This window comes from Salvelinus alpinus, chromosome 1 (assembly GCF_045679555.1).
Source record: "Salvelinus alpinus chromosome 1, SLU_Salpinus.1, whole genome shotgun sequence".
NCBI lineage: Eukaryota > Metazoa > Chordata > Actinopteri > Salmoniformes > Salmonidae > Salvelinus > Salvelinus alpinus.
In genome coordinates, this window is record NC_092086.1 from 54,692,422 (window position 1) to 54,717,694 (window position 25,273).

At 42.0% G+C, this 25,273-nt stretch overlaps 1 protein-coding gene across 1 annotated transcript in view; it reads right to left on the minus strand.

Annotated features, from left to right (window-relative positions):
• The window catches only part of crhr1 (corticotropin releasing hormone receptor 1), a 180,975-nt gene that overhangs the window by 142,818 nt on the left and 12,884 nt on the right, over window positions 1-25,273 (minus strand). The window contains exon 2 of the mRNA XM_071409798.1: window positions 4,060-4,147. Coding sequence (XP_071265899.1) covers window positions 4,060-4,147 — 88 coding nt within the window. The remainder of the gene's footprint in view (window positions 1-4,059; window positions 4,148-25,273) is intronic.

The following is a 25,273-nucleotide window of genomic DNA, read 5'->3' on the forward strand; positions in this document are numbered from 1 at the left end:
TACTTGCAAATTGTATTTTTGCATTCTAAAAAAGAAAATACATGTATGTTAATTAAATATAATACTTTGCAGAAGTATGTTTTATTTGATTTTGATACATTGGTCTTTGGGGTATTTTGGAGTAGTATATTGTCATTGTAATATGTCATTCATGCCCATCCCTAAGTTGTGTTTTCACCTTTCATGTGGAAGCTGAAAAGATAAGGAATAAATAGCTGTGAAAAATTGTCTGATGGGCAGGGAAGACTATGTTCCCGTTCGATGTGTGTCATCTCAGAACTTTTGCATTGTTTATTTCCCAAGAGTGCTCGAGGAGAAGGTGGTGACCTCATGACATGAGAATGACAGTTGAAGAAAGAAACTGTTACATTTTGTTCTGTGTAAACTCTATATCCAGCAATATTTCGGACCTTTTCCTCTGAGAGACACAAAATAACCTATCCTCTGTGGTGGCTGACAATTTCTTGTGAAAATGTATGATAAATTGTTGAGAAAATATATTTGGCATCCTTTCTAAGTAGCCATCTTTTAACAGACTGGGAAAAAGGGAAACAAAGAAATGACCCAAAATTTTTCCCATTGAATCCCATTTCAAACACTATCATGGTGAGTGGGAGATATGGATGATTTCATCTTTGACATGTCTAGATAATGTGCTTGACATGATATCCTCGATGCTCTGACGTTAAAGCTCTTCACTTTTTATGGCCCTCTGTGTAGCCAACTGTACAGTCGTGGCCAAAAGTTTTGAGAATGACACAAATATTAATTTTCACAAAGTCTGCTACCTCAGTTTGTATGATGGCAATTTTGCATATACTCCAGAATGTTATGAAGAGTGATCAGATGAATTGTAAAGTTCCTCTTTGCCATGCAAATGAACTGAATCCCCAAAAAACATTTCCACTGCATTTCAGCCCTGCCACAAAAGGACCAGCTGACATCATGTCAGTGATTCTCTCATTAACACAGGTGTGAGTGTTGACGAGGACAAGGCTGGAGATCACTCTGTCATGCTGATTGAGTTTGAATAACAGACTGGAAGCTTCAAAAGGAGGGTGGTGCTTGGAATCATTGTTCTTCCTCTGTCATCCATGGTTACCTGCAAGGAAACACGTGCCGTCATCATTGCTTTGCACAAAAAGGGCTTCACAGGCAAGGATATTGCTGCCAGTAAGATTGCACCTAAATCAACCATTTATCGGATCATCAAGAACTTCAAGGAGAGCGGTTCAATTGTTGTGAAGAAGGCTTCAGGGCGCCCAGGAAAGTCCAGCAAGCTCCAGGACCGTCTCCTAAAGTTGATTCGGGGCACCACCAGTACAGAGCTTGCTCAGGAATGGCAGCAGGCCGGTGTGAGTGCATCTGCACGCACAGTGAGGAGAAGACTTTTGGAGGATGGCCTGGTGTCAAGAAGGGCAGCAAAGAAGCCACTTCTCTCCAGGAAAAACATCAGGGACAGACTGATTTTCTGCAAAAGGTACAGGGATTGGACTGCTGAGGACTGGGGTAAAGTCATTTTCTCTGATGAATCCCCTTTCTGATTGTTTGGGGCATCCAGAAAAAAGCTTGTCCGGAGAAGACAAGGTGAGCACTACCATCAGTCCTGTGTCATGCCAACAGTAAAGCATCCGAGGACCATTCATGTGTGGGGTTGCTTCTCAGCCAAGGGAGTGGGCTCACTCACAATTTTGCCTAAGAACACAGCCATGAGTAAAGAATGGTACCAATACATCCTCCGAGAGCAACTTCTCCCAACCATCCAGGAATAGTTTGGTGACGAACAATGCCTTTTCCAGCATGATGGAGCACCTTGCCATAAGGCAAAGGTGATAACTAAGTGGCTCGGGTAACAAAACATTGATATTTTGGGTCCATGGCCAGGAAACTCCCCAGACCTCCCCACATTGAGAACTTGTGGTCAATCCTCAAGAGGCGGGTGGACAAACAAAAACCCACAAATTCTGACAAACTCCAAGCATTGATTATGCAAGAATGGGCTGCCATCAGTCAAGATGTGGCCCAGAAGTTAATTGACAGCATGCCAAGGCGGATTGCAGAGGTCTTGAAAAAGAAGGGTCAACACTGCAAATATTGACTTTTTGCATCAACTTCATGTAATTGTCAATAAAATAAATGAAATGCTTGTAATTATACTTCAGTATTCCATAGTAACATCTGACAAAAATATCTAAAGACACTGAAGCAGCAGACTTTGTGAAATGTAATATTTGTGTCATTCTCAAAACTTTTGGCCACGACTCTACACCTGTCTGAAGGTTTGTGCTACAGGTCAAACTATCGTTGCATTACAGGTCAAATGAGTCTTGAATCTTGTCAGTCAAACCCTCATAAGAAGCTATAAAGACGGGTCTATGAAGTGTGCTCTATAACATGACATCTCTTCCACACGTAGTCTCTGATAACTTAGAGATAATCCATCCTCGTAGATCTTATCGGATCTGAGCTCCACCAAAATCAAGTCCTCAAACACATTGTGTTCACACATACGACACAGAGCAACTGCTCCACATAATCTTTTAGATTGGCCTTTGAAGTGAAAGTGGAGGGTGATGGGTGAGAGGTGTGGGGGTGGGAAGGCTAATCTTTATGGAAAAGAGACTGCAATCATCACAGACTACTCATAGATCGATACTGAGGGTAACTGAGGTGCAACTCTAAGTCCCATCACCATCGCAGATGTTTAGACAGTCTTGATAAACTGCTCATGCAATAAGATCCCACAGCCTATGGAAATCTCCTGCCCACGCCTTTGTCATGTAGTCAAGCAAAACACCAGTGTCAACGTCAACAGTGAAGAGGCGACTCCAGGAGGCTGGCCGTCTAGGCAGAGTTTCAAAGAAAAAGCCATATCTCAGACTGGCCAATAAAAATAAAAGATTCAAATGGGCAAAAGAACACAGACACTGGACAGAGGAACTCTGCCTCAAAGGCCAGCATCCCAGAGTCGCCTCTTCACTATTGACGTTGAGACTGGTGTTTTGCGGGTACTATTTAATGAAGCTGCCAGTTGAGGCGTCTGTTTCTCAAACTACTGACTTGTTTACATAAGACAACACGTCGCCAATGTTATGTTGAAAGAACACTTGGCCAATAAGCTTATTGAGTTGCAACTTGCTGATGTGTTTGATTGTAATCACTCGAGTCTGCCACTTTGTTTTGGCAAAATTACAAATGGAGACAATGCACACATGCATCCAAACTGCCAATATTCAATATAAAAAAAAATCTAAACACATTTGCGAGCACCTTGTGTCGCACCGCAATTTACTTTGTAACATGATTCCCTATGAAACACTGCCAGACAGACACATACTGTACTCTGGCAATAGGTAGCCTTAATGAGCAGCAGAAAATCAGTATTGAGCGTAGTAGCAGCTGACTCGATGCTGCAGTGCACTTCTAGTTTTCATGCAGAAAAAAATGTACTTGAGAAATACCGCACCAGACACCTTAGCTAGATGTCAAATTGAACGACCAAGACCTCCTCGGGAAAAAACGTTGAAGTTAATTACAGACTTCTTGATTTATCTTAATTAATTCGGACTATTTTGAAGGAAAATGGTTGCTACCATGACTCAATAGGGACAAACAACAATAACTGCCAGGGTACGATATAGTGAACGTAACACACCCACATCGAACCATACCTCCAAGACCCAAATCTTATTTTTCTTAATGAGGAGCAGAAAAACACATGAGGAATCATTGCGTTCAGCCCCCCATTAAAAAAAAAAAAAAAAACGTTTTGAAAGCTTTGTGTTATTATAGGTGATTGGGACTACAAAGTGCATATGGACTTCTATTGGGAACACATTCTTGCTCAATTGCATTGCTGTTGGCCACTGATGCTGTGGACGGACCAATAGTGACTGTTGTTGCCTATGTACAGTATTCCACCAGTGCCTATTCAGTGATGGGATAAACTCAGAATGATTCAACTCTCTATTTAACATGATAGACCATCAAAAATGTTCCTCCACCATATTCCCCGCCCACATAGAAAACTGTCCTTAGACGATTGGAGGAGGGCCTCACCAGTGAGATTGGTAGACAGCAGGAGCAGTGTATCACAGGTCAGGTCAGCCGTTGTCCCAGAGATCACCACAGCCCAGATGGTCAGCACCTGAAAAGGAAAAGAGAAATAAATAAAGAGAAAACAAGTCTAGTCAGTCTGTTTCTGGAACTGGGGTAAAACACATTGTTATCTAAAAGACAGATGACATAAGTTTAGTACTGATGTGAACTTCACTGTCGACTTGAGACGAGGGAAACATAGGCAGACACTATGTCTAGTGTCTAGCATTAGTCAGCCTACCTCCCACACAAAAAGGCAGAAAATATCCCCAAGTTCCCAATAGTGCATTTCTATGCTGTTCACTGAATAAAAAATGATGCTAATGTATCAAATGAATTGACTATCAGACATACTCCCAGTCTCAGCATCGTAAAATACTACATTCATTTTACATGTTGGTTTTATGCACATATTTTACATTTGTGGCATGAATTGTTCATGTTATTTATATACATTACTTCCCTATAGGGTTGCCTGACGTACAGTATAACGAACAACCTGCAGAGTTAAAACTTTCAGCTCGTTCCATTGAACCTGAAGTACAAACATTTGTCATTTATGCATGCATATTGCACTAGCTTGTCATGTAGGCTGTAAAGAATATATTCACATGTATTGCACCCTTTCCCTTCTGAGTACCCTGGCCCTCACGAGTGGCGCAGTGGTCTACGGCACTGCCTCTCAGTGCTAGAGGTGTCACTACAGACCCTGGTTCGATTCCAGGCTGTATCACAACCGGCTGTGATTGGGAATCCCATAGGGCGGCGCACAATTGGCTCAGCGTCGTTAGGGTTTGGCCAGAGTAGGCTCTCATTGTAAATTATAATTTGTTCTTAACTGACTGCATAGTTAAATAAAGGTTAAATAAAAATGTACATACCTAGGGAAACATATGCATTAGATACATAAATATCCCTATAGGCCAGGAATCATCAACTAGATTCAGCCACAGGCTAATTTGTTCTTGAGCGAATGTTCAGGGGGCCGGAAGATAATCACACATCATTTGTAGACTGCAAATTGTACGCAAGAAGCCCAAACATATAATAATTGACAAAAAATAATGGAATTTCCCATGGAAGAATGGTGACGTATCCCTTTTCTAGAGTTCCAGACGCTTGCCAAGGTGCATTGAAACTGTTCTGGCTTGTGGTCGCCCAAAGTTCTACAAAGTTCTAACTTCTTGCCACTAGGGGGGTGCTATGTCGACATAGCACAAATGTGTATCCAATGTAAACGGCCTCCTACTCAATTCTTGCTCGTACAATATGCATATTATTCTTACTATTGGATAGAAAACACTCTCTAGTTTCTAAAACCGTTGGAATTATGTCTGTAAGTGAAACAGAACTCGACTTAGAGCACTTTTCCTATGTCTGTGTGAGAATGGGAAATTTTATCATCTGCTTTGAGACCTGTCTTTAACTTTGCCTGTCTTCTATTGGTTGAGATGCTCTGCATACGCCTTCCCCTGGCTGTTAGCGAATAGGGAGAGTTGAAATGACGTCTCTACGTAGTTCCCAAAGTTTTTAAATTGATTGGAACCGAGGTGTCCGACCTTTTGGGACTTCGCGCTGACGCAAAGAGGGTCTTGGCATGTCTTTTTAGAACGTCTGGTTTTAGCTCCTAGAAGTATCCGGCTCTGTTTTTATTCGCTATAGGCTTTAAAGACATCATAATCTTGTTATTTTGAACCGAATTATACCAGTTTAGGTCAGTATATTGCGATTTTCAGGTATTTATTTCCATGGCGCTGTAGAAACGTGGGTGTCTCTCTCTCGAATGCCATTCTGTACTGCTAATTGCAACGTCGAGGGAAACATTCTCCAACCCAGCAACGATTCTTTTGGCCAACGGACACCTTTCACAAGATTCTGATGGGAGTTCAGATAATAGTAGGTACTATTTATGCTGATAAAACGTTGTTCTGTTGAAAAAGAAAAATGTATTAGACGCCATTATTTTCCATGTAGCGTTGCGCTATCGCACCCTGTATTGTACCCAGTATTGCGCAGTAAGGTTAATTTTAAAAATGTAATTCAGCGATTGCATTAAGAACTAATTTCTCTTTCAATTGCTGTCCAACCTGTATTTTTTTTGTCAAGTTTATGAATAGTTTTCGATAAGATTAGGTGCCTTTCCAAAATGGCGCCGGACAGATTGCTTGATTTTTTGCCCACTAAACACGTTGTGTAACCACGAATTGTGCGGCTAAATATGCACATTTTCGAACAAACTATATGCATTGTGTAATATGATGTTACAGGACTGTCATCTGAAGAATTCTGAGATGGTTAGTGAAAAAATTAATAGCGTTTGGTGGTTTATAACGTTATTGCTATTTTTGGCTTGAATCAATGCTACTGTGTGACTGACTTGTAGTAAGCTAAGATAACGCTATATTGTGTTTTCGCTGTAAAACACTTAGAAAATCTGACATATTGGCTATATTCACATGATCTGTGTCTTTCATCTGCTGTACGCTGTGTATTTTTAAGAAATGTTTTATGATGAGTAATTAGCTAATACACGATGGTCTCTGTAGTTATTCTAGTCATTTTAGTGATAGTTGTAATGGGGGCTGCAATTGTAAACTATGATTTATACCTGAAATATGCAAATTTTTCTAACAAAACCTATGCTATACAATAAATATGTTATCAGACTGTCATCTGATGAGAATTGTTTCTTGGTTAGTGGCTATTTATATCTTTATTTGGTCGAATTTGTGATAGCTACTGATGCAGTAAAAAGTATGGTGGAGTAAAAAAAGTGGTGTCTTTTGCTAACGTGGTTAGCTAATAGATTTACATATTGTGTCTTCCCTGTAAAACATTTAAAACATCAGAGATGATGGCTTGAATCACAAGATCTGTATCTTTCATTTGGTGTCTTGGACTTGTGATTTCATGAACATTTTATTTTATGATATCCCTGTAACTTTAGGCTAGGCTATGCTAGTCAGCTTTTGTGATGGGGGGGATCCCGGATCCGGGTTTGTGACTCTGACACTTTATGTTGGTGATTCCTTTATTTTGGAAGTTACCTGTATCTCTACTATGCGTGGGAATACTTCGGAACAGATTTCCACAATTAAAATCACTTAAGAGCTGATTTGCTGTCCAACAATTAAATTGTATTTATTTATTTTTAACTTGGGGGTTGGGGGGGGGGGGAAATAAAATCACCCGCGAGCCAAATTGTTGGCGGAATAAAAATGTTGGGGAAAATACATGTTTTCCACCTGTTGCAAGGATGGCTAAATGAAACCCATGCAGTCCGTATTTCATAAACTCAAACCGCCCATTCTTTCTGTGGTCGGTCGCATGTGAAGAGCCTCTATCGCCATAGGCGCTGAGGCCCTTCTTCGAGGAAAAAGGTATTTCAATGCCCACACACCCAGACAGAGAAGACGAGAAGAGGCGGTGGCCTGCTAATCTAAGACCCTGCTCCCCTCCTCCTACCCCCATCCCACCTCTGGGGTTTCCTACAAATGACACTAAATTGATTTGTGACCTACATTTCATAATATGCTGAAATTGGAATGCAATAATCCGTGAAGAGAGGAAGCAAGAATATAAAATATTTATAAAATAAAAAACACACACAGGGGCCTGGTCTGCCGTTGAGCCAGTACACTCAAAATAGCCTTGACTGCTTGAGAACATTAATGGGGTTTTTATGTAACCTCATCTGCTTGCTTGTTTGCTTTGCTTGTGTCCTTGTTTATGAAAGAAGAATTCAGAATTCAGTGTGTCACAAGGAGCTGCACTTGAAACATTATTTATCCTCTCAGGGAGCTCTACTTATATGCTCTGTCTCTTAACTGTGATTCATTATCAAAACAAAATGGTGCTCTGTGTCAGTAGCATGTTCTGGCATAACCTTCAGCTTAAAAACAGGATGAGCAAGACGTGGAATCTTTCCCAAGTGTTAAATTACTATTCTGCGGTGGATAGTAGTGGAACTGTCTGAAAAACTAGTTTGCTTTTCCATGGTAATTTTCTAAGAAATGTAGTTCCACTGTATGCAGTCTTCCATAGTAATAAGCTGGCAGAATATTTGATCAATCAATCTTTACTAAAACTGTGTCAGCCTTGATAATGCAATCACACGTTCATCAAAGTACTTCTTGACTGACATTCACATAATTAGCATGTTTGGCAACATCTTAGCCGTGGTTCTACAGTAATGCGCTCTAATGCCGCATAATGACCACACATCATCACTGCAGCTGGCCAATACAGTACAACATTAATTCATTTAATTCACTCAACTAATTCAGACACTACCATGTGGTGTGAAGATGATGCACAGCAGGTATCTTTCACACATGAGGAATATCTTACCAAGCATAACACTTCTGTGCTAAGTAATGCCAACTTTATAATCCATTTGATTAAGTACATGGTTGATAAAAACAAAGAAAATTAAGGGTGACAGAATGGTGGGGACTTTGTAGTCTTTGGTGTCGCTAAATCCCAAGTCATTGTAGTACCTATATATCCATAGTCCCTAGAGAGAGAGAGAGAGAGAGAGGTACATCTGGGTTGGCAAGGAGCTACTGTATATCTATATCATGGGGAGGTTGGCATGGAAATATATCCAGGGGTCATGGGCAGGTTGGCATGGAGACATATCCAGGGGTCATTGACTCATTACGCCCATGTAGTATTCTATACAACTTAATCCTTCTCCTAAGCAAAGTGGGTAGGAGTGAGTGTGTTTGCGTGTGTTCAAAAATGTATACTTTTAAAGTGCAGTTGGCAGTTTAAATGTGAAATACTTATCAGCTGGCTTCTGATTTTAAAAAATCAAAAGAAAATCTGCTCGCCTCAATTTGGGTGGAGTTAAATGGGAAGTCTCCACTCTTAATATCAAAAGCATGAGAAAAGAACCCGTCCCATGGGGGATTTTTGCTAAATCAGAAACAGATCTGTGAATCACTCTCAAACCATAATTAGAAAGAATGTCTGAGCTAATGAATCCCAATCCACAAGGAGCAAAGAAACTTCTGTCACTCACAAACTGCACCTCTAAGTAGATATCAAGGCACATATCATGCACGTATGCGAGCACAAACCAGGGGTTAGAATAGGTTCAGGGAACAGAACTGAAAGCCGGATCAGAAAGTGATCCAAGGAACAGAAACGGAAACGGGAACGAAAGTGATCCATACTGTTCTGGAATAGTAAAACTGTTGTTTTAAAAGCATAGGAACATTCCAGGCATTTTTTCGAGTACCACATAAAGACGCAACAAAGCGCCTATGCAAAGCCCTCACTCTGTCACCCAGAAATGTATTCCAGTGTCTTCCTGCAAGCTGAAAATCTTTGGCAGTGTTTGTGTGTGTTCAGGCTACCTGCCCCTCTCCCTCCGAAGTACAGGCTACTGTACTGGCGTTACAAGCATGATTCAGGAAATATATTTTAAACTAGCTAAAGAAGAATGGATCAACTTTTTAAAAACTAGTTAAGGATACTATTTGCCTAGTTATCACGTTTCACGTTGGATTCATTAACTACAAAAAGGCAAGACTTGTTTTTAATGCTGGTGCCACTCTGCACACACAAGCCTGTTAGCTAGCTAGCTCAAAGGACATTCAAAGTTCCTCTATGGAAGCCGCTCCTCCTAAGTATAATTCTGTGGTTCTAATTCAGAGAATGCATGTCATAACAAGATGTCCAGTGCTTCAAGCCTCCTTCTCAACCTTCTCTCGCTCTCTTCCCACCCACAAAACTTCAGACACATCTTGCGCCATAGGCTACACTCATCTGTCCATCACGCATGTAAACAACTAGCTTGCCTGCCTTGTCCGCACTGATTGGAGAAGTCATTTAATGAGCTAAATGTAAAAAAAAACGGTGGATTTCTCAAGTTAAAAAAGGAAGAGAAAGGAATGTTATAAACCTGTGCTTTTTTGTTGTTAGAACCGGTTCAGAACTTTATTTTGCTGGTCGGAACAGTGGAACAGAATGGAAATAAATTTGGTTCCAAACTCTGGCACGAATGCACAACCCCCCCCCCCCCCCCCCCAACACACACTCACACTCACACACTCCCCCAACAAACATCTGAGTTACACATAGCCCAGAGTGAGTGCTTCTGTGCAGAGTGGAGAGGAGAGGAAGGAAAACACAGGAAGCCAGCCTTCTGCCCTCAGTCAGTTTTTAAACAGAGCAGAACATGTAGGCATGAGGGAGTTCAACTCATAACCTAAAGGTGGTTTGTCCAGCAGAGACATATGTTGTCACCTCTGACTTCATGTGATTCGCTCTGGTTCACTCCAGCGAAACTGATTGCACACTATGGGAAAATGGAGCCTATATGCCAACCATGGGTAAAGCTATCACAAAAAGAACTGTCACACACTACATGCTGAGAAGTTTCTTTTAAAGGTAGCTACCGAGCTGAGAACGTTATGTGTTTCTTAAATATGCATATGTTTCTTAAAAAGGGTGAGAGTGTGGTTGTCTTTTGGTTATTTTGCATATAACCTTTCCACAACTTTCTGGTAATGGTGCAGGATAGACGCTTGGCTTTCTCAACATTCTCAGCACATTTAAGTAACTTGACAAAAAAAAAAGATCTTGGAATTTCATTTTTTTAACAGAACGTTTCCTAAAAGTTCAAACATGGTTACATTTCATTTCAATTTTGGTAATGTTTAAGAAATGTAAAACCGTGAACGTTCTCAAATAGTTCACAGAATGTTAAGAACCAATGTTCTACTATAGGAATGTCAGTACTGTCAGCATAATGTTTCCTTCAGGTTTCCTCATGGTTCTATTTAAAGTAATGTACTCAAAGTGTTCCAATAACGTTAAGAAACAACGTTCTTATGTGGGAATTTCAATACTTCACATTAACGTTTCCTCATGGTTCATTTTAAAGTCATGATATCAAATTGTTCCAAAAACATTAAGAAACAATGTTCTTCTTTGGCAATTTCAGTACTTCAGCATAATGTTTCCAACAGGTTTCCTCATAGTTCTATGGAAAGTAAAGTCTTCAAACTGTTCCGAGAACGTTAAGAAAACAACAACATAAAAACCACAAGAGAACGTTCAAAGAATGTTGTTTAAAAAAAAAAATTACATTCTGTTCTTAGCATCAACAAAACTCTCTCTATCCTCTATCTTGATAAGTGTGTTCAGATATATTCGTCTTAATGAGCGCTTGCTTCCTTTTAAATGGGGTCTGTTTCAATAGACCAAAATGAAGAGCTTTGTATGCGTAAAAAAACATGGCGTGCTAGCTCCATCCTGGTGGCGCAGTGGACTAATTCCATGTACATGTATAGAGAATAGAAGATTATAGTTTTGAATCTCACTGAAGCCTAGTCACAATAAAAAAAAATAAAAAAAGGCAAAATAACCTATAATTTCCGTTCTAAGAGCGTTAATAAAACCTCCCATAAAAACTTTCAAGGAACCAGAGTAAAACATTCTCAGAACCTCCCTGCAACCTAAAAAAAAACATTCCCAGAAGAGGCAAAAAAAAGATTTTTTCACTGTCTTTTTACTGTTATTTTTTTTCTTTACTTATCTTTTGTTAACCTAATACCTATTTTTTACTTAAAAATTGCACTGTTGGTTCGAGCCTTAAGTAAGCATTTCTCTGTAAGGTCAACCTACACCTGTTGTATTCGGCGCACATGACAAATAAAATTTGATTTGATTTTGTTCACTTCTCTTCTCGGAACATTTTAAAAACGTTAAGTTTTACCGGTCAGGAAACATACTGTATGGCTCCGTTCCCACAACTTCAACGGAACCAAATGTGTTAGCAGGGATAGCTTTCTCACAGGCTTTGGAAAGTCTGCGTGAGATACCATCGCTTGTATTTGTCTCCCTCGTGATGGACTGTTTTACTGAGTGTACCAATTTTGCTCCTTGATCAACCGTAAGGCAAACTTGCGTTTCAACTGACCCTGACTAAGTTACAGTACTGTTGCACATCCTCATTTAGGGAAGTTTTATTTGAGTGTTCTATTAGCCACAACCTCACGGTGTGCCCTGTCCTGTCCTGCCCTCTGGCTTTTCTGCAGTTTTCTTATTGCAGACGGGATGAAACGAGTGAGGGTCTGTTCAAGTTTGAAAAGACTTTGTGCGAATACTGAATACTGTGGTTTAGTTACCAGAATATCAAACAGAGAAGGTCAAATCAACTTACACAAAGCAATAAAAATAGAACTAGAACAATATAAGACATTTTTAGGCACAATTGTACTGGCAGCAGAGCAGTGTTCATTTTATGAGCAAATCCCCCGACAGCTTAGCCTAAAAGTGTAAACAATGAACAATACATGGTAATTCAAACAGGCCACCATAGCCCTGCTCCCAATCTGCAGTTGCCAAAAGGGTTGAAACTAAATCTAATTCTGACTGTCCATAGTCAGTGCATGTGATAAACTATTCTTCCTGGTTCCACTTTAAACAAACTACAACTTTTGTCTTAGTGAAGCCTTTATAAACCCTGAATAAGACATACATTGATGCTTCAGAAAACATGCATTATCAATAATCTTCAAAAATGAAAATGTATGTTGTCAAAATGCAATTGCTAAAATGAAAGGGGTCAACAATGGAAATTGCTCTTGATCTTCTATCGAGTTCCTGTTGACTGTGAATGAAAGTGGATCGTATTGGTGCCAGGAGGACTACCTGACTATCTGTCTAATGGAGTTCACCGGATAACACTGGCCCAACTGGCTATACAACTGATACACTGGCTGGCAGCAGGCCTTCAATCAAGGCAGAGTGACTGCCACAATGTTGTTTTTCATTCTTTCCATTCTTGTTTTCCATTCTCGGACAGAAAGAGGTAGAATCAGATCAAAGCCAGTATTGTATCTTAATTTGTATATAACGGAGGATTTGAGCTACGGCTTCCTTTAGAGCTCAGGGCATGGCACTCATAACCAATCAGCAATGCACCTGTGTGGTGAGTGAAGCCAGGTTCGTGCCCAGGTCAGAGCCTATTAATCAGCCCATCAGGACATGAAAGAACACCCGGAGAGGCAATTTTCACTCCTTTATCCACCACCGATCCCCTTAAAGTGTCTGACTGTCTGTGCAAACACAATATCACTTTGTGGCTTCACCAAAACGTTTCAAGATCCCACACAATACAGGGTTCTACAAATATAATACCTGACCACACACTATAGTGAGTGAATAGAGACACAGGTTTTGAAAAAAATAAAGGGCTTCAGTCTTCGCAGAGTATCAAAACCCTAAGCTGCCTGAACAACCGCTGGGGTAGAGAAGTCAAGTGCCTGAAATCCCTCCCTCTCCCCACTGTGCTGCACCACGGAAACCCACGACTCTCTCCCAGGCTTCTCAGCATGATTCCTGGCTCTCCTACTTCCCGGAAACTTTTGATGGTAAATCCGGAAAACAATGTGACAACGCTGGAAGGCAAGTGCATTTTGAACCGTGTTCGGACACTGGTTTCAGGGGAGAGATTCTAGGACTCTTGGTTAAAGTCGAGACAAATAACATGAGTTTATCCCAACTACCTTGTTCTGCGATTCACATTGGTCCTCCTTATATACTAACAAGGCATAAACACATGGTATTGACATTGCGCTACATCAAATGGCATTGACATTACACAACCATGATGCATCTAATGTTTATACTATCCAAAGTTTCAGACAGGGTTCTACATGCCTTGCCAGAAGCCTTTCCATGTGAGTTGAATGGCACCTCATAAAATCCTCTTCAATTAGATAGTGTGTGTGTGTGTGTGTGTGTGTGTGTGTGTGTGTGTGTGTGTGTGTGTGTGTGTGTGTGTGTGTGTGTGTGTGTGTGTGTGTGTGTGTGTGTGTGTTGGAGAGAGTTACTGTGTGTGTGCGTGTCTGTGTGCGTGCCCATGTATGTGTGTGTCTGTTTCTGCATGTGTCTGTGGTCACTGACTAAGCCACACACAGAGGGTTGTCTGACTACACCAGCGTTAGCAGCAGCAGCCGTCTGTAAAATGGATAATCCAGGTCTGACAATAGGTACCAGGCACCAACAACATGTAATATATACGCTGGGCTCTTACAAATGGCAATGCTGTCCTCACGCTCTCAATTCTCATCCCCATCCACCACTATTGGCCCAACTCCATCTTGGAGAGGCTGCGTAACAAGAGGCTTGACAGGCACACAGACACAGACATGGAGCCAGGGGCTGGAGCATGCAGTAGGAATGGGTTCACTGCAGCTGACTACAGTCAACAAGAACAACCATCAGTGTTTTGATACATTGCCTGGCTGGCTGTTTGGCAGGTTGGTTCTGAGAACAAATAGAGTTGGATGATACACATAGAGTGGAGATGATCCCTGCTTTGGAAAGACTGATATCCAGGGATTGTTGTTCTTCCACTAACCCCTGAGCCCCCAAACACGAGACAGCATCACCCCCTGTCATGATCCCCTTAACCCTCAGGTTCAAGGAAGGCTGAAATTATTCTGAGAAATAACTATTTTTCTTGTGGAGTGTAAGAGGTTTGTTGGTTTCAACAAACCCCTCCCCACAGAGGCAAGAGTCAGCCCTGTGTGTGCCTGTGAGGGCCAAAATGCTACAGAGGCCAAGAGAAAGCGGAGTGGATGTTAGAGAGATATTCATGTATTAACATTGTATTAGCACTCTAAACCACTAAATGGATTTTATGTCTAGTAAAGTGTCTTAATACATCACAGACAACTAATCCTCCATCATGCTATGTGATATTATGACAAAAACTACAAATACCACAAGCATCATCCAAATACCAGACATTCTGTTATTTTCACCCAATTGGTCAGGCAGAAAAATTAAAGAGCTTTATCTATAACTTCAAGCTGCCACAGTCTCTCTCTGATTGGATGACCCAGTCTGGAAAAACAATGGAGTATGTCCTGAACTTCACACAACCCACAATCTTTCCATTGCTCTTTTCTGTCCGTCCTAGTGCCAGGATTTAGCTTGACAACTGAATTAAGGGTGGAATTTGAAATGCTAGGTGAAGTTAGTAACTAAGTGAAAAACAATTATTTTTAACATTGAAATCAACTTTACACATGGGGAGATGATGTTACCAAGGGCAATGTGTGTATTGCTTTATTAAGAGTGATGGGTGCTTGCTATATGAAATGCTTGTTCTGCAGCTAATGAGAACCAAAACAAACACATAAACACACATAAACACATGCTCAAGCACACACACACACACACACTTAACCGATCTCTTCTCGTGAAATATGTCATATATTTTTTTTAATCAACGCTCACAAGTGATGTCCCGCCGCTCACAGTGAAGACACAGTATATACTATGATTGAACTCCCTCACGCTAAGCGGCTAGCACATGACTTATTTATACTTCAAATGGATGGGGTGAGCGAATTGCTCTTAATTCCCCCCTGCCATAATGAATGTGTTTAAGAGCATCGCTGGCTGCTGTAGTAGTGCTCTCTCTTTCTCTCCCCTGTTGTGTGTGTGACAGTAGTGATGCGTGAGAGGTACAACCCACGCAAAGTGCGTATGGCATGAGTCGAAAAGCATGTCTCCATTAGCTCACTCTCCATTGACACGAGACAATGTAATGCAACATCAATTGACTTCTTCTATAATATAGTTGTCCTCATGTCATCTATTTGAAGGATTTCTTGATGGGAGATACACAGTGAGTATACAAAACATGAAGAACACATGCTCTTTCCATGATATAGACTGACCAGGTGAATCCAGGTGAAATCTATGATCCCTTATTGATGTCACTTGTTAAATCCACTGCAATCAGTGTAGATGAAGGGGAGGAGACAGTTTAAAGAAGGATTTTTAAGCCTTGATACAATTGAGAAATGGATTGTGTATGTGTGCCATTCAGAGGGTGAATGGGAAAGACAAAAGATTTAAGTGCCCTTGACCGGGGTATGGTAGTAGGTGCCATAGGCACCGGTTTGTGTTACGAACTGCAATGCTGCAGTTTTTTATGCTCAACAGTTTCCCATGTGTATCAAGAATGGTCCACCACCCAAAGGACATCCAGCCAACTTGACACAACTGTGGGAAGCATTGGTGTCAACATGCGCCAGCATCCCTGTGGAATGCTTTCGACACTTTGCAGAGTCCATGCCCCGATGAATTGAGGCTGTTCTGAGGGCAAAAGGCAATTCAATATTAGGAAGGCGTTCCTAATGTTTTCTAGTATCAGTATACTGCGTTGGTGTTTGTGGTTGTATTCACTTGTAACATGTCCATTTCTGATCCTCCACTTCAAGGAGTACAAGATTGACGATTTCTTCACCGGTATCACAGACACCTTATTAGTGTGGCACTAAGTTAATATGGCGGAGACTCAATTTAATTATATTGACATTAATTAATGTGCTATATGACCCACAGCTATGAATACTTTAAATTGCTTCCACCACATTAAGCCTCATTAAAGGTGATATTTATTTTTTTAAATGAGCAAATACTGCATCGTTTAGTCATGGACAAAACCAAATCTGATGCCCCGTGTTATTAAATATACGCCTCCTTCGTGTCCATTGCTCAAAACGTATCTGTCAAAAGCAGTATTGGCATTGTACTGTAGTCATTTGGTAGGTCTTTGTCCTTTATCTCATCCAAATCTACAGTATACTTCATGCCCTAACAGTAATTATAAAACTGCTGGTTTGAGGTCAGGCACCTCAAAGGAAATGTGTTAATCAGTTTTTCTACAACAGATGGAGCTTTTGCCCTCTTTCCAATATAAATGTAACCTATGAATAATTAGACTGCCTTTGTTTTAGGTAATTAAAATGTATCACCAACGACGACTCAAGCCTCATGCTTTGAGAATGCACTCCATCTCCATCTGATAGCTAACAAGAAAGCGGCTTTGAAATACAAAACAGAACTACTTCCCTTCCCTATTAGAATTCATTTGCAATTGTTATACACAGAACTGAGCCCCCAGACCCAGTTTGAACCATACTACCAAATGGTGTAATAGTTCAGTGCTCAGAAGCAGACCAAATCAAAGATGTTTGCCTTCTTTGCATCATTAGCCAAAAGTAATCGAAATTCAAAAAGACATGAAAATAGAGGGGCCAAATACTAGTTGTTAATAGGTCCTTGGTGATGGCAAAGGCTACTAGTCTTGCGGGTCAGACTTCCAGCTTAGTTAACTACTCTGTAGTAACAGTTTACTCACTGCTTTGATGTTTGTCAGAGAGCCTGTGACAGCAGAACGTCTGACATCATACAAACCCCTATCATGTCTGATCATATGTGACAAATTGTACTGCCCTGTCACAGTTGAATTGCTACTGATGTGCATGCTATTAAGGGGGAGCTGGGTAGCAGCTCCAATGGCAGACTCCATTATATTGAGATTTAAGTGTCGGTCGCCAGTACGCATGCTAGCTACAATTAGGCTAGCGTGGCAGATAAGCCTGACAAACAGACCCTTAGATATGTCAATGCATCAGGGCCAAGTGACACCATGTTGAATTATAGGCAGTGCCAGAGAGATCTGATTTAATGGGCCATCCTACATGATTTTCTATCTTGCTTCGTGCTTCAAAACAACTGGGACAGCATTGGGAAACAAGTGGAACCTTTCACTAATGCAAGGTTCTACGTGGAACCCCTTTACCACTAAAAGGTTCTAAGTACAATATGTTTCACCACCAACGGGTTCTACCTGGAACCAAAAAGTGTTCTCCTATAGGGATAAAAAATTATCTAATTTTCTAAGAGTTAAGGCAGGGGGGATAAATGGAGTCTGTGATGTCTGTGATGCGTGACAAACACATATTTCTTTAGACTTTGATTACACTCAGTAGGTTTTAGGATGAAAGGGGAATTTAACTTTTGATCAACTGTGTCATACTCTAAACCAGTGCAAGGCCTTTCTCATAAGAGCCTCAGTGCTTATATGGGTCAGTGTTTCACGCATAGGGCAGTTACTTAATCCACTCTAGTGGAAAGTTGCTGTTGATGCACCTTAAAGTAAGAAGAATATATTGGCAGCAGCATAAAAAGCAAAGATGAGTATAGCCTCTTCGGACATGAAATGCCCACAGGCTATTTGATAAACAGGGCTTCCTTTCTGTCTACAGTTTTTCTGCTCTGATGCCGGTTAAGGGCAAATTATAATTTTAGACGTAACCTTCATGGAGATAAACGTCCCTATCAGCTTTGGTATTGATCTGTCAATCTTACATTGATTCCTATTTTCTCTGTCCTCCACCAATCAGATGCAGTGGCGGTCGGTGCCATTTAAGATGAGGAAGGATCATTATTATTTTTATGAGCATGGTCTTATTTCTATGACAGCATATTGGATGACTGTCATTCATATTCCATTCACCCAGCTCAATGTAACACTGATAGGTTTAGGCTACTACATGATACTCAACTTTTCCCAAAACCCACCATGAGGTTGCTACAACCTAGCCTATGAATGAAAGTACATTGTTGTCACCATATTAGCTAACGTCAAAGTCAACATAGCTACTAGAACTAACGCGTTCATGCAATGATGCAGTACAATATAGAGTCAGCAAGCAGTTTAGCAGTTACTCCGGTGGGCCCCGTGGCAATAAATTAATAAGCCTCTTAAATGGTTCTCGTACCGGTTCCGACCAACATTTTCGCTTATAAATTGATCTGTGGTCACCGTAGATCAAAATAGCTTTCATTGAGCGGTAGCCCTGACTCTTCTGCCTGCGTGAAGCAGGGTGTGAAATCTGACACCACTTGAAGCTGGGATGTCCCTCCTACCATTTCTTTCTCTCTTCTGACTGTCCATCAACTCCTTGCTGAACCCTACGTCACAGCCACTAACAACGCATATGCCTGGAATTTTTATGTTTCCTGTTGCTCCTCTGAGGAGCCTCCACTGATCAAATGTGGTATCAATAAATCTTTGTCCAATTGGTTTTGTTAGCAACAATGCCCCCTTGCCCTTATTTGTCTAAATGGAATTTATAAATTTCCTCGAATGGACATTACCAGCAATAAAGAGAGTCCCATATGTTGCTATGTACTGTACACTTCAAATCCAAATACATAATTTTCCCATTAGAATGATTTCCCACTCAAAGGATTCCACAAACTCTTTGTTGAATAAATATCTCAGCTCCACTCCAGCCCAAGACGTGGAAGAGCGAACGGCAGTGATGGTCGCATATGTTGCCTTGTACACATCATCCAAATACTTAATATCTCATTTTGATATGTATACTTGAAATCCAAATACCTAATCTTCCCATTAGAACCCAATCACTTTCCACTCTCAAAGGATTCTCCACTTTAGCCTCTGATGTAGAAGAGCACAGATCCTAACAGTCGTCTCCAGCCACACTACTCTGCAATGCCGAATGATGATGTTTGGATGGGGAGAGAGAGAAAGGAACAGTGGAAGCCGGTGCAAAACAGCTCTAGAGTGGAAGGTAATGGACTCAGAAGCAGAAAATTGGTTAAACGGCCACGGAGGTCTCCGTCGCCATATGTCTTCCCTCTGGCAGTGGCTGCTGGCCTCCCTTATCCCTCCATCCCTCCTCCCCCAGCCAACCCCCCATCCTTCTCTTTATCTCCAGAGCCAGGGACCGGGCCTTCTTGAAGCTTGACAGCTGGGATAGGGAGTGGAAGTGTGGCCAACGTTGGCCCATGTAAGTGGATGTTGCTGTCACTGTGTGGATCTTTGAGTGGCTGATGACAGGTGCTAGACACTCCCACACACACACACACACAAGCGCACACACACACAAGCGCACACACACACACACACACACACACACACACACACACACACACACACACACACACACACACACACACACACACACACACACACACACACACACACACACACACACACACACACACACACACACACACACACACATACGCCTGGCTATCGGCCCCATCAACCCCGAAACGACCCTTTCCCTCCATTTAGCTTAGTTTCCTCTCTTGTCTCAGCATTTACTCTGTTCTCCATTCATATCAACGTGGTAATGATTGGACAGGATGAGAGGGGGACTACTTGGCTGTGTCTCAAATGGCTCCCTATTTCCTATATAGTGCACTAATTTTGATCAGAGCCCACAGTGCTATATATAGAGAATAGGGTGCCATTGGGACGCAGGCCTTGACAGCCACTACCTCCTCCAGCTGTCGAGAGTAAGGTGCCTCCGGCTGCCTTGGTGGCCCATAAGGAGCGGCTGTTTATGTTAGCTACAGTGTCTAAGCTTCACTTATCTAAAGTGAGCAGGCTGCTCACTGTGAATGAGTCGATAGTCTGGGAGCAGCAGGAAAAGGTGCCCTGCTTGACATTCAGCACACCAGCAGCTGTCTAGGCAGAACTTCTGAAATGAATCAAATCGGGAAGAGGTTGTGGTTCCAAAATCTTCTCAAAATATATTCTAAAAAACCAAGTTGATAATCCCACTTGGGGAGAGAAATCAAATGGCTAAAGGTTGGTGTATTATAACTGAGACTGAGGGCCTTTCGATGGTTGAGTGGCTTGATGGAGTGTTGGATTAGAAGATCACCTGGCAGAGGATGTGGTTGGTGAGGTAAAATACAGTAAGTTGGACATTTTCCGCAAAGTCACTATGGTCTGGCCACACACTTAAATGAGTTTTCCTGCTCTTGGCCTGAGGGCAGATCAAATTTTAACAACCACTATAAACACCTCCGAAGGGGAAAGAGGAGAGACAAAGGTGCTTTCAAATTACCACAAGGATTCTCTCTCTCTCTCTCTCTCTCTCTCTCTCTCTCTCTCTCTCTCTCTCTCTCTCTCTCTCTCTCTCTCTCTCTCTCTCTCTCTTCTCTCTCTCTCTCTCTCTTCGCTCTCTTTCTCTCTCTTTCTCTCTCTCTCTCTCTCTCTCTCTCTCTCTCTCTCTCTCTCTCTCTCTCTCTCTCTCTCTCTCTCTCTCTCTCTCTCTCTCTCTCTCTCTCTCTCTTTTCAAGGGGCTTTATTGGCATGGGAAACATGTGTTAACGTTGCCAAAGCAAGTGAGGTAGATAATATACAAAAGTGAAATAAACAATAAAAATTTACAGTAAACATTACACATACAGAAGTTTCAAAACAATAAAGACATTACAAATGTCATATTATATATATACAGTGTTGTAACAATGTACAAATGGTTAAAGTACACAAGGGAAAATAAATACTCTCTCTCTCTTTCTTTCTCTCTCTTTCTCTCTCTTTCTCTCTCTCTCTTTCTCTCTCTTTTCTCTCTCTTCTCTCTCTTCTCTCTCAGCTCATGATCGAATCTCCATGGTCACTACACAAATCTTCCTCCAGGCTAGCGTTAGGCTTGTGCTAGCCACAGACGTAAGCTGTTAATTCCTCCATGGTGTGTGACAAAGCAGCCAAACATGCAACTGTCAGGAGAAGACTTACGCTGCATTTATGGATACGGAACAAGACAGCACAGTCAACCGCCCGTGAATACATTTTCCATCATGCTCTCAGTGTTGCGTTTTGCAGCCTCAGAGGTGTCTTTTCAAATGGCTCATTTAAAGATTCAGATTCAGAAAAGTGTTATTGTCCCATTGCTGGGAAATTTGGCTTTCTCTTTAAAGTGATGAAAGACAAATGGGCATGGCACGATGACAAAGAAAAAGTTGCAGCACATATAAAAGACAACAACGTCTACTGCAAAGACGACAAATTGTGAACGAGCCCATAAAAAGACGGTGCGCAGCACCATTATTTCATTAGGCTTTGCAGCCTCGCCGGCGCTGCGACGTGAGCAATGCGATGCAGAACTTGGTCTGCCTCTACCAGACTTAACAAACAATACATTACAACTAATGGGGGAGAGGGAGCGAAAGAAAAACAACGCGAGTAGACAGTGATGAATGCCTTGTTTGTTCAACTACCAGATATCTTCAAGTTTGTTCAAACCTCCCACATTTCAAACAGAAGCCCCGCAGAGCAGGAAGCACACAGCAATGAAAAGGAATAGCACACAGAGGTCTTTGAGCTTCAGGAGAACGCCAAGCCTTTGCCTGCTTTGCATCCTGCACTGATGATTGATTTCACAGGCACAGCTAGGGAAGCTAGAACCAATCTAGGACGGCGGTCTTGCAAAAAACAACATTGATATATGGAGGTAAACACTTAAAGAAAAACCAGCTACCTCCACCCTCGCAGCCGGGCTGTACTGTAATTTGTGTTCATCCACCAATCTGTTTTGAAATTACAGGGTCGATAGACAACCAGCACTACAGGTGCCATGGCAAGCTAACAAACTAACTAAGCAGGTGCCATGGCACTAACTAACAGGCACAGAGGATGGTGGGGACCGTGCTCCGTGGAGGACAGACCCTTGTCACTGTTGCCTGCCAGGCTGCCTGATCTACTTTGATCCCTAGGGCTAGATCCAGCTAGCATACTGTGGTGCTGCAGCCTCAGCAGTACCTCTGTCCCGTTTAAGGCTCTAATCGTGTTTACACATGCAGGGCATTATGACGCTCCACTGTTTACCCTGCCTTATTATCACAGGGGGGAGGAGAGAGAGAGAGAGAGTACATGTGTCGCTTGCATGGGTGGCATAATATTGATTGCATTATATTGATCGTTGGCCACACTTCCACTCCCTATCCCAGCTGTCAAACCATGGGTGTATGTTTGTTTGTGTGTCAGTCGGAGCTTGTGGGGTTTGTAGTGCAGAACTTGTGTGTTGGTGCATATCATGAAAGGCAAGCACGCAAGAACGCTAATACCGTCAAGAGGCAGGTGTGTGCGTGCACTCACTTCGGTACAAGTAATGGAAGTTATATGTTTGAGTGCTGTGTCGGCAGTACTGTAGGTGTATATGTGTAGGAGGCTGCATGGCATGTATCTATGAATTAATGAGGCAGTTGTGTGTTAATGACTTGGTTACTTAATTACTTGGTGAGGGGGTGTGTGTGTGTGTGTGTGTGTGTGTGTGTGTGTGTGTGTGTGTGTGTGTGTGTGTGTGTGTGTGTGTGTGTGTGTGTGTGTGTGTGTGTGTGTGTGTGTGTGTGTGTGTGTGTGTGTGTGTGTGTGTGTGTGTGTGTGTGTGTGTGTGTGTGTGAGAGAGAGAGAGAGAGAGAGAGTGTGTGTGTGTGTAATAGTGAATGCAAGCATAAGAGACAGCGGAAACTGCACCACACGCACACGCTACTGTCTGAAAATCAACTTCCTCTCACACAGTGGGATGGCTACTGAGGACACCAGGGCATCCAAAGCCCTGAGAGAAAACATGTCTATGAGAGAACCCTATTCCCTATTTCTTCCCATTTTGATACCCTCTGAGGGAGGACTGTCGGATCAATATTTATTCTGCCTCCCCTATGGGTTGTGGTCAAAAGAAGTGCACTACATAGGGAATAGGGTGCCATTTGGGACACAGACTAAATATGCAACTCTACTTTGCCTCTTCACTTGACCTTGCGGTTGTGGTTGATTCTGGGCTGGTATCGCCGCTGTAAGGTTGTTAATTGTGATAAATGAGAATGACACCAGCTCCTACGGTAGCCCAGCAAGTCAATATATTTTATGCCAGCTCTGGCACGGCACGGCAAGGAGCTGCTGTCTCTGTGGGTAATTAATGGAGGATGCTCAGGCTTGTATCAAGGATGGCGGTAAAAAGGCACAGTGCACCTCTCTCTTGCATATATCTCTCTACTCTATAATTCTAGTGCAGCCACTTGGGCAGTCTTGTGTGTGTGTGTATCTGTGTGTGCGTGTGTGTGCAGGACTGTGTTGTGCTTGCATATGGGTGCATGTGTATGTTTGGGAATGGAGGTGTTGTACTAGTACATGTTCAAATAAATCAGACGTCGGAATGGTACGTGGCTAAGATCCCTTGGTCATGCCCCATACAGACTGATTCTGTCCTTTGTATTTTTAATGTCTTTCCTCTGGAGAAACTAAACGATGACGTTCATCTGGATAGGTGCAGTCTCTCTGAGACGTCGTGACACGAGGGTACGAAACATGGAGTCAAGCGCTTCCACTTGACTTCCTGCATATCTCAGGCGCCTCGAGCCTGCGACAGATACCGGGAGACCTGGGATATAAAAAAAGTCACCACTCACAGGACCATAAATATGTCACTCTGTCGTAGGAAAGGAGGCCAGTGTTTACAGCCTGACCAAGCATGGGTTATCAGGCCTCTGGACAATCCACAGTGCACCATAAACATTACAGCAGAGATGGAGTGGGAGGGGGAGAGAGGTAGAGGGAAAGAAAGAGAGCAAAAGGGAGGGAAGAGTTTGTAGTATAGTGAAGACTTAAGGGCCATTTACATTATCTCTCTTCAACATCAGATGTGCTACTTTTCTGTTTATACTGGCCTTGGATGTTGTGTGGCCAAAGCTACATCCTGCTTCATATGTGAGCGCAGCTATTAGCATACCGTAAATACCATAGTATATAGACAAACAAAATAAACTAAAATAACATATTGAACTTGGAAAAGTACCTCTTGTTAGCTACTCCCTATAGTTGTGCACAATTACACTGAACAAAAGTATTAACCCACCATGTAAAGTGTTGATCCCATGTTTCATGAGCTGAAATAAAAATCCCAGAAGTTTTGCCAAGACAATCCATCCACCTGACAGGTGTGGCATATCAAGAAGCTGATGAAACAGCATGATCATTACACAGGTGCACCTTGTGCTGGGGACAATACATTGCCACTTTAAAATGTGCTGTTTTGTCTCACAACACAATTCCACATATGTCTCAAGATTTGAGGGAGAATGCAATTGGCATGCTGATTGCAGGAATGTCCACCAGAGCTGTTTAGAGCATTTCATGTTAATTTCTCTACCATAAACTGCCTTCGACGTCGTTTTAGAGAATTTGGCCGTAAGTCCAACTGATCTCAAAACCGCAGACCACGTGTAACCACGCCAGCCCAGGACCTCCACATCTGGCTTCTTCACATGTGGGATCGTCTGAGGGGGGAGTAATTATGTCTGTAAAAAAAAACTTTTGTGGGGAAAAACTCATTTTGATTTGCTGTTCCTGGCTCCCCAGTGGGTGGGCCTATGCCCTCCCACCGCTGCCCAGTCATGTGAAATCCATAGATTAGGGCCTAATTCATTCAAATTGACTGATTTCCAGATACAAACTGTAACTGAGTACAATCTTTGAACTTGTTGCATGTTGCGTTTATATTTTTGTTTCAATATAGTTCACATT